The sequence below is a fragment of the Dermacentor andersoni genome, chromosome 8 (genome assembly GCF_023375885.2).
Source record: "Dermacentor andersoni chromosome 8, qqDerAnde1_hic_scaffold, whole genome shotgun sequence".
Taxonomy (NCBI): Eukaryota; Metazoa; Arthropoda; class Arachnida; order Ixodida; family Ixodidae; genus Dermacentor; species Dermacentor andersoni.
Window position 1 is genome coordinate 117,379,841 of NC_092821.1, and position 18,126 is coordinate 117,397,966.

Sequence of the window (18,126 nt, forward strand, 5' to 3'; positions counted from 1 at the left end):
TGACACCTACAAGTGAACACCGCAAAAGCGGGTGAAAGACCCAGGCAAAGCTGTTCGCACTACAAAAAGTAGAAGGATCGACATTTGGGCGAGTTGGTACTGGTTGAACATCTTGAAGGGGCCGCGCAATAAGACGATGACAGAAGTCAGGAACACACAGGACAGCGCTGCATTGCTTGCGCTGTATTTCCCGTCCCTCTGGTCGCCTTTCACCCTATCAAGGGAGCAGCGCTGTTCTGTGTGTTCCTGCCTTCTGTCATCGTCTTATTGCGCTGCCCCTTCAAGATGCACTATAAAAAGGTGAGAATTTGGTATGGTCGACGGTGTTGAAAGGCTGAGCGTTTATTATTAACCACTATGTCAGCGAAGCAGTAGAGACTAATTTAAGAAGCTGGATGCCTCAGAAGCAGCTCTAACATTATAAAAGAAAATATTGGTAGTGTTACCGAAACGGCGAAGCGATAGAAAGTTTCATCATTACGCTTGAACTCTGCAGACAGTGTTCTCGCTATACGCGAAACGTGGGTGCGTCACAATTTGTAGCATTCTCATAAAGTCCAGCACGCCATGCAGAGCCTCTAATGGCATCTTACTGACGCCACTGAGCTACCCGTCAATAGCACGGCTAAGCACAAGCGCGGAGCGCAAGCCTCTCCCGCTGACCCTCCTTGGGAAAAATGTCTCGCCAGTCTGCGGGAACTACCCTCTGGCTGCGCCTTCAGTGCTACGGCCTGAGATTTCACACGCCCTTAATGATAACCCAATGGCAAGGAAGTTCATGTCGTTGCATTTCTGTTAACACTTTCTAGTAAGGAAAGTTCTGTTGATGCAATTCTCACGAACAATGGTCCTCAATTTAAGTCTCAATTGTTTCAAACTTTCCCCTTCGACAGAGGCATACCCTACTCCCACTCGTCTTATTACTACCCGAAATCCAACCGCCAAGTTGGAAGATCGAACTGCATGTTAAACGAAAAATTCCGCTTTTCAACGGGAATATCTTCCCTTGAAACAAGCTGTAACAGAGTACTTTGGCACGTACAGGTCTATGCCTCAGGCTACGATATCTCTAACGTCCATAATGCCTGCATATTCTTTGGCCTCGTTCTGGAGTAGATAATACTGGTTTACAAACAAAGCACACAGCGCCTTCTCAAGCTTCGGATCCTGTTAGAACTAGAGTGCTTCATAGGCAACCGGCAGCTAAACAGCATGTAGATCGTAAGCATGGAGAAAAACAGGCGAGCCTCGAAGTAAAAGTACGTTCTATTAGTGAAGCTAAATATACAGATGCTCCTAAATAATTCATAGGTTGCACGAAATTTTCGCAAGGTGATTGATGGAAGTGTGACTAAACGCACCCAATTTTGTTATCATACATGCGCAATAACATGAAAATAAGATTCACGTGCAGCTCAACTTAAATTCCCTTCCATAGAGTATACTATAGAGTAAGAGTATAGAGTAAGTATAGCATAGGTCCCGGAAACGGTTCAGACAAACTTTATAGACGCGTAGGGCACAGCTTCAACAACTTGTGTGAAGCGTTTCATATTAAGATGGCCAAGTTATCCTCCTACATGGCCATGCATTTTCTCCTCAAATCGTTCGCCGAGTCAATGGGGCTAAGCACCGCTTTCACTGGCTCTGCGTCATGATGGGACTTTGTGTCGTCTACTTCTGGTTGTCTTGGAGCCAGCGTGCGAAGCCTGTCCGCCCTCTACGCCAGCAGCCTGGTAGTCGATTCCAAGCGAGGGCTATCGAAGCAGCGTGTGTTGCCAGCATTCTGACGCAGCGGCAAGTGTCCGGTATTCCGGTAACCACAGGCGAGCTGGGTGTTTCGGCGGATGGGAGGAGGCATAAAGACGTACGTGAGCGGCCTGACCGGGCGGCACGCCCCAACCAAAGACCTAATATTGCTCTAAACACGTGTAAACATTTTAAACGCTTAGAGAAAGAACGTGTTCACAATTGAGCTCCGGCTAAAAATTTATGCCAGTTGCAAAGTAGAATGAACTTGAGCTCTGCAAAGTAGAATGGACTTGGAATGTTTGCTTGAGCTCTCCTCCACCAGGTGGCTGCACCGAGTAGACCATTTGCGTTTGAGCCGCCGCTCCTCCCGTGAAACGTCCGCTTGCGCTTGCGTTTAGCCGAATACCGGACACACGAAACACTAGAGACCTTTAGCTCAGCGGGTTTACGTTTCGCTCCGCTCGCGGTCTCCACCGTTGCGCCAGCGGAGCGGATCGCGAAAAAAGAATTTTAGCCCGGCGGATCACTCACTTGCTCGAGCGGGGTAAAGAGCGGGGCGCTCTGCTGCCCCACCTAGTGGTCTGGATAGGAGTTACTGAGAAATGAATTTGAATTACGCTTGCTTTTATTATGCAAGAAATGTTGAATAAAGATATATTACATGTTCTCAGTACATTATTTGTTAATAGTGTACTGAGTACTAATGTACGGGTCAGCGCCGCAGTCGCCGTCGTCGATGCAGAACTGCCGGCGTTCATGTTCGCGGCTGCCATCTTGCATTTGCCATACACGCCCGCGCGCGCGCGTGCGCTTACGCACGCTCGCGCGCTGCGTATACCCTCCGCTGGGGAGTGCTTTCCAGCGGGCGTAAACGCTGCTCCGTAAAACCGCTGGCCGCCTCAGCGTGGTGCGCATGCGCAGTCGCGTCTCCGCTCGCCCGCTCCACTCCGCTGGCCGTAAACCCGCTGGGCTAAAACTCTCTACTATCGCGGTGGTAATTCTCCGGCGTAAAGTAGCGGTCGCAAAGGCGCAATCGCATGCGCCGATCGCATACCGACACTCCAATGAACTGCAGCCACTCCGCTCATCTGGTGCCTTGCAGGGGGACATGATGTTGCAGCTTGACATATTGGCAGTCGCTACGTTTGCAGCCCACAATGTAATAAGGAAGAATCATTGTGCTCGCTAAACGAAAGTTCGACCCCGGAGCTCTCGTCAACACGGAGCACGCTGAAACACAAGAGTTTATGTGTGCCGGAAGTCTTGAATGTAGTGATAAATTGTCCTTGTGCATTACCTTTCCGTTACTTTCTTTTTATATAAACAGACTAACTAACACTGCAGATATTACGCACAACATTTGTTCGTCGTAAATCTGAGAAAATTATCGACGACGTGCCCTCGGCAGCCAATCGTATAGCTCGCCCTAGTGGCGTCATACGGTCACCTCGCGTCATATGGTCAGGGGCCACTGAAAACTCAGCCGAATGGTGGGCTGCAATCGGTGGCGATGTACATTTTAAAACCTAATAATAAGAGGCTTTACGCGGACCGCTTATATGCTTCAATTAATGATCTGAAGGACCCTCCTTAACGACACAGTGGGTTTGTACAAAATTGTCAAAATTGTTTCAGGGTCCCTTTAACATGTCTTCGAATACCTGACGCGCAATCATCTCCTATCGAGCCGATAAAATATCAGGCATGCTGTTAAATGCCGGCTTAAGTGCCCAGCCTCCATGCTTCGCTCCTTGAATTCCTTCAGGAATGTGTAATTGAGCAGACAGCCTGAGTCGAGGTGCCTTGGCAATAAATGTCTGAAGCGTCCAGCCAAACTGCATTGTTTCGGATCACGTCTGAGGGTCATTATCCGAGCCGCCATGCTCTTTAAACTTATAGAGCGCTTCTGTCAAACTCAATGCTCAAACTCTGCTGATGTATCCAAGTCAGTGAAAGCTGCAGCAGTGAATACAACTTCAATCCTATGTCCTGTGCGCCCTCAACCCTAACGTTGTGGAAAGCGCCTTGCATGCTTTAGGAACCATGTAACCATGCATTTATTTCTTGCATATATTTTGTAGTATGTACAATACCGATTGCAATAGTTTACATGTCTTTCTTTCATAATGCAGTGTTCTAGGGAGGATCATGTGGTTTCGCGTGAATAAAATATTTTTATACATGTACGTTAAGTGCTACTCAAACGCTTCTACGCGTGTTCATTGCACTACACAGTGTGCAAATTTTAGTCTCAATACTAGTCAGTACATCAAACAATAATAAACCGTCCTGCTATACAATTAAACATTGATAACGTTCCTGCAGTCATGCCAGCAAGAGCCGTTGTACAACGATTGTAAGGTCACTATGTTATAATGCGCAAATATTTACAAGAGACTTTTTCGTCATTTGTCAAACGATTTCTATTGTATTGTTACTGATCGACCTCACGCGTTTGATCATAGGCATGCCAAAATTCCTTTCAGCGCACTCGTGCTGTATAACGTTCGTTGCAATTTTTCGTATCCGCAGTGCGTCTGCGGCGTTAGTTCTGTATTATGCTGTCGCGCAAGCTTGTGTTATACACATGAGTCCAATGTGCAGTCTCGCGTCTCTCCTGTCTTGCTAGGGGTACATGATGTAGCGGCGCGAATCTCTCGGTACAGGGTTTTGGTTTTATTGGATGATACAGTGCGCCCCCAGTGTTCACGTTACCATGCAACGTGACGCTACTGAGGTCTATACATACAGACCTTCAGGACTCTATAAATATTACCATGAGTTGCTTATTCAATGAGCTGCGTTCCAACATTATGTAAGACCGTAATGTCCAGTCGTGAAAACTTACTTTTTCCATGCAGACTCCATTCAGCATCATTATGTGACATACAAGCGTCCATATTTGAGAGCCTTGCCAAGCAGTCTCACCATTGTTCAAATCGGCGCTGAAATATCCACTGATGACGTAATAGTGACGTATCGAGTGTCTACTTGAGCACATATACTTTGTGGCCACATGGAAGCCAGGGGATCTTAGCTTTGCATTGCATTTCGGCTGTTGTATTAGATAATGACAACATCTATACTATCGGGGACTGCTACTGAAGTCGCCGATTTCTTTTCACACAACATTTTCTTACGCCATGGCGCTCCGCGCGTTCTCCTGAGCGACAGCAGAAGAGCTTTCCTCTCTTCTATCCTTACCGAAGCGCTGCACGTCTCTAGCGCAATTCGCAGGACTACTTCCAGTTACCAGCCGCAGACCGACGGCTTGACGGAGCGTTTCCGTCGTCGCTCTCCACATGACTGCGATGCACATCCGCCCTGACCACACGAACTGGGATGCAATCCTGCCGTTCGTGAGATTCGCCTATAACACGGCTACGCAATGTACCAACGGCTTCTGACCTTTTTTCCTCGTCTGTGGCCATTCAGTAAGTTTCCTTAGTGATGTGTCCTGGCTTTCGACTCGTGTAGCCCCAGCAGCTCCTTTCTCGGAACAGTTTGTCTCACCTCGCGGGCTGGCCGTCGTCTCGCCCGCCTTTGCAACAGCACTCCCAAGACGCTCGCAAGTTTCGTTACCACTCAATCCACCGTGCTGCGAATTTTTCTCCTGGCGACGAAATTTTTCTTTGGAAGACTGCTCGCGTTCCCGGCTTATGCGAAAAATTTCTCACGTGTTTTATTGAACCTTGCACGGTCATTGAGCAAACATCAGCGGTCAATTACTGCGTCTCGCCGCTTAGAATTCTTCCGATGACTGTTCCCTTGGGACAGAGATAATGCGTGTCTCTCGCTTAAATATAGTCGACGCATTTCATAATACTTCCTCGGGGCCAGGCGTCCGCTTTCACAGTGAGAGCGTATTAGTATGAGTGCAACACATGCCGCACTTTCAACTTCATCATCTCCACATATCATCATCCATTGTGCACCTTCATCTGTATGTATCATCACCAGCAGCATAGCTTGACCCTCGCGGTAGCAGCGCGAGCTCGGCTGGAATAAAGCGGTTCCTTACAATATGAGCACTTGAACGGAGTAACTATGCACTGCACAAGTTATATTACTCCTGAATTCATGTCAAAACAGTGCAATGCGTACTCATTAATAATAGCTCAAAACTTCCTGATAAGTCGGAAAGGCAGCAGTGCAGGTATGAAAATTGGGTACTTCGAACAAATGATATGAATAAATGATATACACTTCTTCAAATAAGTAGACAATTACATTGGCCCTTAACATTGTGCAAGGTCATCAGCACTGGTAACGTGCTGAGATTTTGACAAATCATCGCGAGGTTCACGTACTCTAACAAGTTTAGATAATTTTGCTTTTAAGTTTAATGTCCATAGCTGGATTGCTATGTTCCTGTAAAATTATCACTCACCTCAATTTTGAAGGAATAAATGGCCGGATTATTTCAACCCCTTTACAGGCATTCCACTATCAAGCAAGAATATATTTAAAAGGACACTCATTGGAGAAGGCGAACAAGACACATAATTACACAATCACAAGGTAACGTGATGGAAACGCATTGTGGTTTTATAGCAGAAGCAGGTGAATCACAAAGACAATGAACCAACACAAAGGAAAACTGCGTATAAACAGCCGCGTCTATTCGCTGGAACACACGGTAGCACTTGGCAGCAAACACGTTGTACACCGTCGCACGTTTCTGACACACAACACACAGGACACATTCACGCTACAGAAACGTGTTTTATTAGGAATCTTCGTGGGTCGCACGAGAAACACAGAATGCGTGGACGACAGGAGCGCAATGGGCGCACGTTCAGCACACGAACGCGAAAGCAGTGCGGACAGCACGGCTCTAACCTGCGCCACACTAGCGATCAATCCTGGTATATTCGATGCTTTCCGACTCAAATAGCTACAACGTGCAAGGAAACATCGCACATTGCACATGTGTAACTTCGAGATCGTGTCCACAATTCCTAATGCTACATCAGAGGTTTACGAGAGCAGCAGTTATTTAAAACAATGTGACAGCGATGGTAGCACGGGCAGTAGCGAAATGCGTCGTGGATAGGATCCAAACAGTAAAGCGAAGTCCAAGTCGATGATATCACGCCTCAGTCAAGCCCTCCTAATAATGTCATAACCAGATCATTAAGGCCATGCTTTCTGCCTGCGTGCGGCTGAAGCTACTGCGAATCGAAAATACGTCATAGAATTTCTTTCTATCCTAAGACATAGGGGTTAGTATGAATTCTGCACTGATTCTTCTTGTGTTGCAACGTCTATCTACAGTTGGGTACAACAAGGCACAAAACGTGAGTGTACTGGTTATATTATTTATCACGGAAGCCACAACAGCCTCATGAGTCTACAGGTAGCGCCTCCCAACGCATTGTTTCAAAGGGGTCGCCCATAGCATCCACTCATCCATGAAGGAAGGAGAAGTAGGAGAGGCCCTACCCCGTCCGTGCGCTAGGAGAAAAGTCTGGAGGAAATGACGTAGTACGTTCTCCTTTTTTTGATGTTTTTATTTCTTTTGCCATAGCTGCCATGCCTTCCGGGCCACAATGGCGGCTTTCTTGTGGTTGTGTGCAAGGTAAAGCTTCCATAGCGAAGCATAGCATAGCATAGCATAGCCTTCAAAACATAGCGGTTCATCCATGGATGGATGGATGGATGGATGTCATGAGCGTCCCCTTCGGAACGGGGCGGTGGGTCGCACTCCCAAGCCCTTGCTATTACACTGCCTAATCTCCTACTTAGGATAACAAAGCAAAAAAGAAAAAGAAACACTATGAACTCCCACAACCAACTTTTCAATCCCTTATTGCGACCTTTGCTTTTGTACGCCTCCGTTTTTTTTGTCGTTTCCCTACTTTTCTTCCACCAATCTCTATTGCGGACATGTTTACTTTTCCACTGCTCTCGCTGAACCCAAGGGCTTGAAGTAGGCCAGCGGTGCCTAAATCGACCGCTGGGCAGACGTCTTCACATTCTAATAAAACGTGCTCCATCGTTTCCCTAGCTTTACCGCTGGTCCGTGGGGCTTAGCGCCATCTGTATGTGGAGGGAACACTTCCCGTGGAAAGAAAAATAATGTGACGCCATATCCGTTAAAAACAGAAGTGACGTCATTTTCTTTTTTTGAAAGCGCGAAATTTGTTTTGTTGGCCTGCCTTTAGAGCTCTATATCAAATGCGCCGCCATTAGACTTGATGGGCGTTTCGAGCTTTCAGGGCGGAAAGCGACGCAGGAAAAGGCCAGCCATACGTTTGTCGAAATCACACCCCTGCACAGAACATACTTTCTTTGGAGGCCGATGAAACGTTTTGGTGTAGAGTCCTTATTCTATGGTCGGATGCCCTGCCCATCGGCCAGCGCGGTGGCACGAAACTTTTGACTGATCAGGTTAAGAAGCGATAAAGCTACCTGCATCATCAAATTCAGACAAACTTCGACAAGCAAGAAAGCACATGTCAGCGGGGCGTGTTTCAACAGGTTAACTTTACGAGCGCGCCTTTCGGCACATTTAAAGAGCTGCATTGCATTGCAAGTGATAGCGGCGTCAACGCCCCTTGTAACGATGGGCGCTTAAAAGAAATGTATTTAATAATAATATTAAAATTAAATAAACTTCTATTTTCTTAACTCGTCACGTATATAATTTGACAAGGAATTTTTTTTTGTTGAATGAATCTAGCTGTGCCTGGCTTGAATTAAAAAAATGCTTTTTCTTTCGCAATGTTTGTTCGCTCTAAACATAGTCGCGCTTGAATCGCTGCTCCCATAACCACCCATGCTGATGTGGGCGACAATTTGTACTGAACCGTTTTTGGCCCGAAGCTTCGAGACCTATTTGGATCGACCTTGATTGTGTGCGCCAGCACGTGTTGCTCCGTAGGTTTCGTACCGTGGCAAAGGTGCCGTGTGGGCAGGTTTGCGTTGGTCCCCGAGTTTTGTTGCGCTGTGTTATCTGGAGCATGCTCTCCCAGATGTCGCTGTGGCCAGGTGGGACAGGAGGAACTAAAATTCGTTAAATAAACGCACATGCAGCGCTGCATGCAATGTACCGCGCCATGACAATGGCAACGGACGAAGGAATATCCGCGGAAATACTCTCATTGGCTGAGTCATGCTAACGTGCCATCGCTAATGAATCATGCTAACGTGGTTCGCTCGGCTCCCACTTTTTACCAACATTTTCGAATGTGTTTTTCGAGTGTGTACTTCTGAATTTTCTACATTTTCGGATCCGCGAAGTCAAGAGGAACACAACGATACCCGGCCTTTGGGGGTGGGTGGAACGTTGTGACATTTCTTGCCGTTTTTCTTTCGACTACGCTGTGACCGTGTGCTGAGCCTAACCGTGTTAGTGTTCGCGAGGCGAGGCATCGCTCGCGCACCTCTTCCCGCCGTAGGCTTTTCCACGGACTTTGTGATGGAGTGTAAGGTGGAAGGGGAGTTTTTATCCCCCGAGGACTTCACTAAAGATACCGGGTGGCAGCTCGTTGCAACCAGACGTTCTTCAATCAGCAAGAGAAACGCGGTCAATGCCAGTGCGGCCAACGTTAAGCATAACGCCGGTTCCAACGCTCGGCGTCGCGCCGACCGCGCGGGCATTAAACGCAAGATCATTCGAGGGGCCAGGATGCCTCCGATGCCCAAGGAAGAGGCAAAGGTCGTCGTGCGGCCCAGGCGAGGCCTGTGTATCAGCAAGTGTGGACCTACCGCCGTCGCCGACGCCATATGGCAGGCTGCCGGGCTCGATTCGGCGTCGCGGGACACCGACACGATGTCCCAACTTTCAACAAAACGTAATGATGATCAGCACACCAAACAGGGACAACGCTGCACGCTACGTCAGCATCGAGGGCATTTCCGTCGCCAGTCAACGTTTCGAGGTGAGCGCTTACGAGGCCGCCCCCCACTACACGTGCAAGGGCGTCATCCGAGGCATCTCCCTTACCGACGGGCCCGCGGCGATCGACAAAAATCTCGTCGACGCGAGAAATCCCACGGCGCTGGACGCCTAAAGAATCAAGAACACCGGCACCGTGGTGGTCCTGTTCGAGGGGTACCGGGCGCCAAATTTTGTCTCCTACGGCGGCACTATCGTCAGATGCACTTTATTTCGCAAGCAAATGGACGTGTTTTACAGCTGCGGCAGACTCGGGCACTGCTCCGACGTCTGCCCTTCGCCCAACGACGCCATCTGCAGAGGATGTGTAGAAGCAAACGCCGACGTTCAGCATAGGTACGATCCCAAATGTAAGCTGTGCCGAGGCGCCGCCAAGGAGTGCAAGCCACGATTTCAGACGCCATATCTTGTCAGGCGCAGACGGGGGGAACGCTCCCGCGCCCTCAACGCCGAACATTTCCCCCCCATGGAGGGCGCGAATCAAGCCCGGCAAGCATCGCCTGAACGCCAACACGGCCGCAGCTGCTCCCGATCCAGGGGGAGATCCTGGTCTCGTGGCCGCTGCAGCAGTCGCACGAGGAGCCGTTCCGTCTCAAGGGCCAGGTCGAGGTCAAGATCCCGGGTGCGATACAGATGCAGGTCCAGATCCGGTTCCAGGGGCCTCCCGGGTTCCAGAACCCAGCCAGCATCCGGGCGTCAGCATCTCGTAGCAACCCGCCCACAGAGCAAGCTACAGATGCGGAAGTCATTCGCTTACGCAATGAAAACGACGACCTCTAGAACACGATCAAGAGGCTAGTTAGCGAAATAGCAGAGATCAGGAAACTCGTATCGAATGTGTGGGGTAACGGTGCGTCAGTCACGGCCACCGAGACTTCTATACCAGCTCCGGTAGACGGTACTGCGACGTCCTCCAAACGCAGGGCAGTACTCAAACAAACATGTGAATCGGGAGCGTTGTCTGCAGAAGTAAGCGAGATTAAGCAAAGTCTCATTGGGCTGGCAGACGGCCTCAAACAGGTCACCGCTAGCATCGCTTGCCTAAGTGACAACGTTCGCCAAATTCAGGTTGCGCTCGGGGACCACAAAAGGGCCTCGGAGCTCTCGCAGATCGGCTCGACGCCACTGGGGCGCGAATGGCTTCTTCCGCCTCCGTCGTACAACCGCTGACCGTTCCCACCGTACCTGAGGAAGCTAGACTTCATTATCCCACCAGCGCGGCGACAACATGTCCCATTCTTTGCGCAGGCCTAACTGCCCCGTTAGGTGGTAGTCCGTCAGGTCAGCCATAATGAATAGATCCAAAGAGAGTTTTCGCATTTGGCAATGGAATTGCAGAGGGTATTCTAACAAAAAAGCCCCTCTGCAGCTGTTTTTCAGGTCTTGCGCTGCGAAACCCCAGGTCATTGCTCTCCAGGAAACATTAGTCTCCACCGCCTCGCTCCAGGGCTACCGTGCCGTGTCGGGCCAGCCCGGAGGACGAGGGATTTGCACCTTGATCGATAAACGGCTAACTCATATCACCCACGACCCCAAGCTGGTGAGTGGTAGAATCAAATAAGTCATGATTGAGATCCTGCTCTACGTTCCGCAGCGGAATCAGCGCAGAAAAAGTGTGTTCGTCCTCAATTTATGTAGCAACCCCAGAGACTCGCGCCAGCAGTTCAAGACCATTCTCAAGAAGGCGACCGACTTGGCCGGCCCTCGACCCTCGGTCGTCGTCGGCGACTTCAACGCACCATATGGCATCTGGGGTTGCGTCTACGACACTACCAAGGGGCGCAACCTGTGGCAAGACACCAACGAGATGGACCTCACTCTCGTCGCAGACAAGAATTTTCCTACGCGCATCGGCAACTCCGTCACCCGCGACTCGAAACCCAACCACGCCTTCGTGAAGAACGTCCAGGACGTGGGTTGGAAGAACACCGCCAAGGAGTTCGGCAGCGACCACTACATTCTCGAGACCAATTTCAAGGTGTCTCTGAGTAGGGTCAGGAAATTCACGTTCATCGATTGCGACCATTTTCGCAAAATTCGTGAAGAACCCGGGAGAGCCAAGGCACCCGCCACTCTCGAAGAATGGTGTGACGGCAGCCGGAACGACGCTTCCGCGGCCACCAAGAAAGTGGAAGCAGATCTCAACGTCGAGCCGATCGAGAGCAGACTCGCCCACCAGATCGAGGCCAAAACCGCCCTGCTCCGCCGATGGAAGGGTCAAGGGCTCAACGCAGACTCCGAAAGAAGATTTCGAAGCTCAACAAGGCCATCGATGACCACTGCAAGGCGCTATGCCAGCAGCAGTTCGATGACCACTGCAAGGCGCTATGCCAGCAGCAGTGGGACGAGCTCTGCGAATCTATCGACGGACAGATGCGCAACGGCAAATTCTGGGGTATGCTGAAGCACTTTCTCGACGAAAGTGGCTCGAAGTCAAATCAACGGCATACGTTGGCTCGGGCCCTTCAGGAAGCCACCAGGTCCCACACGGTCGATGAACTCGTCGCCAAACCCCTACAGAAGTACCTGCCTGTCCGTCGCGACGGAGATCCGTCGACCCAACTCCCGGACTACCAAGGCCCTCCACGCCCCGAGCTGGACGAAGACTTCTCCATTGCCGAGGTCACACAGGCCATCTTTGCGCTTAACCGTAATTCTGCGCCAGGTCCGGATGGAGTCACCAACAGAATGCTGAGAAACCTCGACGACACGTGGATTGTCTTTCTGACCGACAATATAAACGAGCCCTGGAAGAGCGGCATTGTACCTGCAGAATGAAAGACGGCCTTCACGGTGCACATTCCCAAGCCCGGCAAGGCCCCCAACATCGAAAACTTGAGGCCGATTTCTCTGATCTCCTGCGTCGGCAAGGTCATGGAGCGCGTCATCCTCAACACGCTTAACGGATACCTCGAAGACAACGAGGTTTACACGTACAACATGATCGGCTTCTGCGCCGGACTCTCAACGCAGGATGACATGAAACTAATCAAGCATCAGATTGTGGATGGCGGTTCCAGAGACCTCAAGGCTCTGCTCGGTCTGGACCCCGAGAAGGCTTTCGACAACGTGCTCCACACCTTCATCGTCAGGACCATTTCAGACCTGGGTCTCGGTTCTAGATTCCACAGCTACGTGAGCTATTTTCTAACTGACAGGAAGGCCAAGCTTCGCATTGGAGACTTCCGCTCCAAACATGTGCCCCTCAGAGGGCGGGGTACTCCTCTGGGCGCAGTCATCTCCCCAACACTGTATGATTGGTCTTTCCAAGTGGTTGGCACGCGTCGAGTACGTAAAGCACGCCATCTATGCCGATGACATCACCATATGGTGCTCCTGTGGCTGCGAGGGCAGAGTCAAAGAAGCCATGCAGGAGGCGATCGACGTGATCGAGGAGTATCTCCGCCCCACCGGACTTTGATGCTCCCCCGCCAAGTCAGAGCTCCTACTTTACAGAAAAGAGAAGGGAGGCAGACCCAAAGATTGGAAGCCAGTCTCCGAAAGCAGCATCAGACTTCGCACTTGTGAAGGGCGTTGATACCCAGGGTCAACGTTATTCGGGTCCTGGGTATGTTTGTCGAATTCAACGGTGGGAACGGAACTGCTCTCCACAAGATCATCGCAAAGACGGACAACGCTTACCGCCTCGTTCGCAGTATCGCAAACCGGCATCGAGGCATGAAGGAAAACAATCTTCTCAGGCTGATTGTTTCGCACTCTGCCACGATCTCCAACCTCGACCTCGGCACGAGACTCTACGCTTATACAAAATCGTTCCTGAGCGACAGAACGGCCACCCTCCTCCTAGGGGAAATCAAGTCTCAGAAATAGAAACTCGGCGGCAATGGCACCCCGCAAGGTTCTGTTTGAAGTTGTATAATTTTGAACGGTAATTGTAAGTTTTCATATGTCTATTGAAAGCTGTACCACCTGCTGCTTGGTCTTCTAACAAGCACGATGTGCTTAGATTGACCAGCAAACAAAATCTGTCTAAAAATGTATTTGAAATAAAGTCTGATTTGATTTGATTTGATCTCTCCGACGCTTTTTAACCTTGCGCTAGCCGGCCTCAGCAAGAGACTGGATCAAATCGAGAACGTCAAATACACCATATACGCAGATGACGTAACGCTCTGGATCCCCGGAGGTAGCCTGAGATCAATCGAGAACACTCTGCAGCAAGCGATCGACGCGATCGAGGAATACCTCGCTCCCACGGGCCTACGATGTTCGCCTGCGAAGTCGGAGCTCCTTGTCTACAAACTATCGAAAAGCGGTCCCAAGCCAAAGAGCGAAATCAGAGACACACACGCCATTACTCTCAGAACAAACGACGGAGGAACCATTCCACACGTCACCAAAATCAGAGTCCTCGCGATGCTCATTGAGAGCAACGGCTCTAACGCCGCGACAGTGGTGAAGATCGTGATAAAGTCCAATAATGACTTGAATCTCATACGACGCGTAGCAAAGAGACAACACGGCCTTAAGGAAGAAAATCTCCTCAAGCTAACACACGCCTTTGTGCTATGCCACTTCAAGTACGAGGTGGACATGCACAGATGGAAGCTAGCGGAGTAGGACAAACTCAATGTGCAACTGAGGAAGCTAGTCAAACTCCCGCTGTGAATCCCTAAGAGCACAGAGATAGAGCTCCTGTTGCAACTGGGGTACACAATACACTTGAAGAAATCGCCGAAGCTCAAGAAGGGGCTCAATTGACAAGACTCTCTGGAACCAAACCGGGTAGAGAAATCCTAGCCAAACTGGGTCATGACACCACAGCAATCGAGAATCTTTACCAAAGCGTTCCGATGGACACACGCAACTCCTACACGGTTTGGCACTCCCGCGGAACATGTACCCCGCGCATCATCAACCCAGAAGGCTGGCACGCGGATCGTTCATCCTGCGCGAAATATGTGACAAGAAGATCCTAGCCTGTTTCGTAGAAGCAGCACTGTACCCCTGCAGGAAGGCCTTCGTTGTCACCACGGTCAAAAAGCAAGGTAAAGTCCCAAACGCCCTCACAGTCAAGACCCACAAGTCCGAGATTGCAGAACAGGTCGCCATAGCACTCGCGCTCATAGACCCGACCACCACCCACGTCTACAGCGATTCACGCTCGACCGTCAAAGCTTTTCAGAAAAGAGACGTTGCAAGCGAAGCACTACAAATAATCAGTAGATCCGCACCGCTGCAGCATCACACAATATGCTGGTTCCCGGCACACCTTCGAGAGATCGAGGGCGCCCCTCCCAATTTCAATGAGATGGCTCACAGGAGTGCGCGAGACGTAACCCTCCGCGACGCCACCTATTCTGGTCGTGACCATCCCAGCGAGAATCGGGACTCTCCCTCCCCACATAACGAGATCACAAAGCATTTTTATCTAGACCGCGGAATGTACAGCACACCTCACAATAAGCTCACCAGGCCTCAAGCCCTCACGTTCAGAATACTTCAAACCGACACGTAACCCACGCAGGACTGACTACATCACTGCATGCCTGACCTATACACAACATCACATTGCGAAAATTGCGAAAATTGCCGTAGCACACTAGAAGTATATCATTTGCTCTGGCCGTTTGGTCCGGCCCACACAAACAAGAATCAAGACTCCGCCAGGCTACAAGAAGCATTACGCAGCTCGGACCTGGCGCAGCAGCTCTGGGCTGTCCAGAGAGCACACGATGCGGCCAGGGAGTTACAACTCCCGGTCCCAACGTGGGAGTAGCCCGCTTTTTGAGGCTTTGCGCCCCATAGCTCGCAGGACCTTTCATTAAAGTTACTCCATCCAACCATCCATCCATCCATCCATCCATCCATCCATCCATCCATCCATTATGAACTTTTTTCAACATGACTTAGGCAACAATAATGCAATTAGACATCGTGATTGTTTAGTACCGCTGCAGAGCGCGCGCGTCCGAGCGGTCCGAGCAGCCCGGTAGCGCTCAGGGCGGCGTGGTTTCGCGAGAAATGTAGACAGGAGGGGAGAACTGGCCCGATAGGCGGAGCAACGCCATGAGCCACGCCAACTTCCGGCTTCACTTCTCTTCACAAAGAGTGACGTCAGGACCCCTCCTCAGTTTTCGTCCTGCATGCACCAATAGAGAAAGAAACATAACAAGAGGGGACACTCGGGGCGAGAACTGGCAACAGGAAATACGTCACGCTATAGTATTAACGCCGACCGTTTGCTGCCGCGAGCATCGAAGAAAAGAATGAGAAATGAGATGAAGAACAATTGTTTCATTTTTTTACGCTCTTTCCCGGCCAAAGCGAGAATATCTTTCATATAAATTAAATTAAACTTTGCAGCTTACTTTCGTTGCTTAGCGACAGGCGAATCGGCGAATGACGGGCCAGGCATATGATGCACCCATCAATTTTGTTGCTCCGTTTTTCAACGTGCCCGTCGGTTGTGCGAGCTCCAACGATGTGTTTGTCTGGTCGTGTTTTTGTGTTCGCTGTAATGAAATGTGACCTAGTTCGCCTGCAGAGAAGTGCCAGGAGATAGCTTATGTCTCGCTGCAAGCTTGCCGTATGCGTGGCGCGCTAGGCACATCTGGACCAACAATTTTAAAGCCATGGAGCGCGGCCCCTCTGTCCCTGGTTGTTGTGGAAAGTATGGTGGACGTTGCCAAGAAATAATGCATATTATTAGCGTACCCCAGCTCGTCCATTACGCAGCGGCATGTGTGCTGGGAGTAACCTTGCAGCACCGGAAAGTTGGTGGGTGCTTTTTGGCCACGTCGTACCATTTAAAAGGTAAGTAATCGTGCTTCATAAGTACACGCGTATTGTTTGTGCTTCTCGTGCTGGCATAGAGTGCCTCGAGAACGTAGGAAATCGAACTCCCACGACAACAGTGAAACCTGCGGTGATGCTTGCAGAGCGCTGGTTCACAGAATTCGGTTGCGCAAATTTATTGGCTTAATGCGAAACTGAAAATATTGATGAGCGTTGCCGTCTAATGAGAGAGATTAGGTTCGGCAACTATGGTGTTCACTTCCGCAAGCTAGCGTTTTTCTGCTAAAATTGCGTAATAATGACTCATCTGCCTCATCACCGATTTTGATTACAGTGACGTTCCCTGGCTTACGTATGCTTCAAGCTTGTAAATAGTCTCTGATTACGTGGTTTTCGGATTACGAGAAGTTATAGGAAAAAAATGTAAGCAGTCACAGCTTGCAAGTACTACAGCTTACTTTTTGAGACAAGGTGCGTTGATAAAACTTTGATGTAACTAAACATGACAAGGAAAAGTTGCTTAAACTAAGTGATGGGAAAAAGGAATTCTTACGTAAATAAAAATTTCTTTGTAATGTACTGCTGCTACGTGTCTTCTAAACTTTCCCTATCATGAAGGGGTCCCAATTATTACGACATTCACCAGTGGCTTCGACCATGTACCATAGACAGAGATTCAACAAGAGGGGACACTCGACGAAAACTGGCAACAGGAAGGACGTCAGGCCTAGTGTTAATCCCATCTGTTAGTTGACGCGAACAACGGAAAAAAAAGAACGTGAAATGAACTTACAGAAAACGTTTGATTTTTCTTTTTATTCTTGCCCGCTAAAACTAAAAAGTTTTGCGTATAAATGAACTTAGACTTCGCTACCTATTTTTCTTGCGGTACCTAGCAACAAGCTAGCGGCACGCCTGACGCGCCATATGATGCTTCATGCGCCAGACGTGCCACCGAAGCGAGCGAGGCCGGCTGCGCATGTGAAGTCCGTCTGTTCGGCGACTCGTCTCTTTTGGATGTAGCCCGTTTGTTGGTTTCCTGATGTTTTTGTGGGTTCCTTTTGCATTTCGACGTGGCACCACTGCCCTATTGGACTACGGCAAGGTGAGACATTTTTTTGACAGTCTGCGACGCATTTCAAGCAAATTTAGGCTTACCGCACAAAACTGAGACTAGTGACGCAGTTAGCACAAAACAGCTCGGCAGTTCTGGAGCAGTTTTATTGAGTTAATGAATCGTACTGGGAAAAGGTTGCGATGATTTCTATGAGCCCCAGTATTATTGTAACTTATTTCAATAGTTTTTTGGGCACGTTTGCCGCACCCAGCTGTGTGACGCAGTTAGCGATACGCAGCTCGACCGTGGTAACGGTTTCGCGCGTAATTAATCTTACTGCGACACGTTCGTGACGCATTCTGTTACCCCCAAAATTATTGTAATTAATTTCATAGCTTTTGGGCATACTTTTGAGGCATGCTCGCTGCGCCTGGGGTTATGAAGCTGTTTGCAAAAAGCAAGCCGGCCACGGTGATAGTCAGTTTTGCGTGTACTGAATTTTAGTGGGACAAGCTTGTGATGCTTTTTATGGCCCTGCAACAACATATACCTACTTTCGGTACGCACGCTTGTCGGAAACGCGACGAGCGATTACCGAGAATGATAACACGGGAGTGTGCTGCTTGCGCCGGCAGGACGCGTAAAAGACAACGCC

At 49.7% G+C, this 18,126-nt stretch overlaps 1 protein-coding gene across 12 annotated transcripts in view; it reads left to right on the top strand.

The window, feature by feature from the left end:
* Positions 1 to 18,126, top strand: part of LOC129384330 (uncharacterized) — a 463,248-nt gene that overhangs the window by 306,889 nt on the left and 138,233 nt on the right. Inside the window, exon 7 of one of the 12 annotated variants that reach the window (XM_055069660.2) lies at positions 16,749 to 16,896. The exons of the other annotated variants lie outside the window; for them this stretch is intronic. Within the exon in view, the coding sequence (XP_054925635.2) occupies positions 16,749 to 16,751 (3 nt within the window). The 3' untranslated portion in view covers positions 16,752 to 16,896. Of the gene's footprint in view, positions 1 to 16,748; positions 16,897 to 18,126 lie in introns of those variants that run through there. 12 annotated transcript variants of the gene reach the window in all.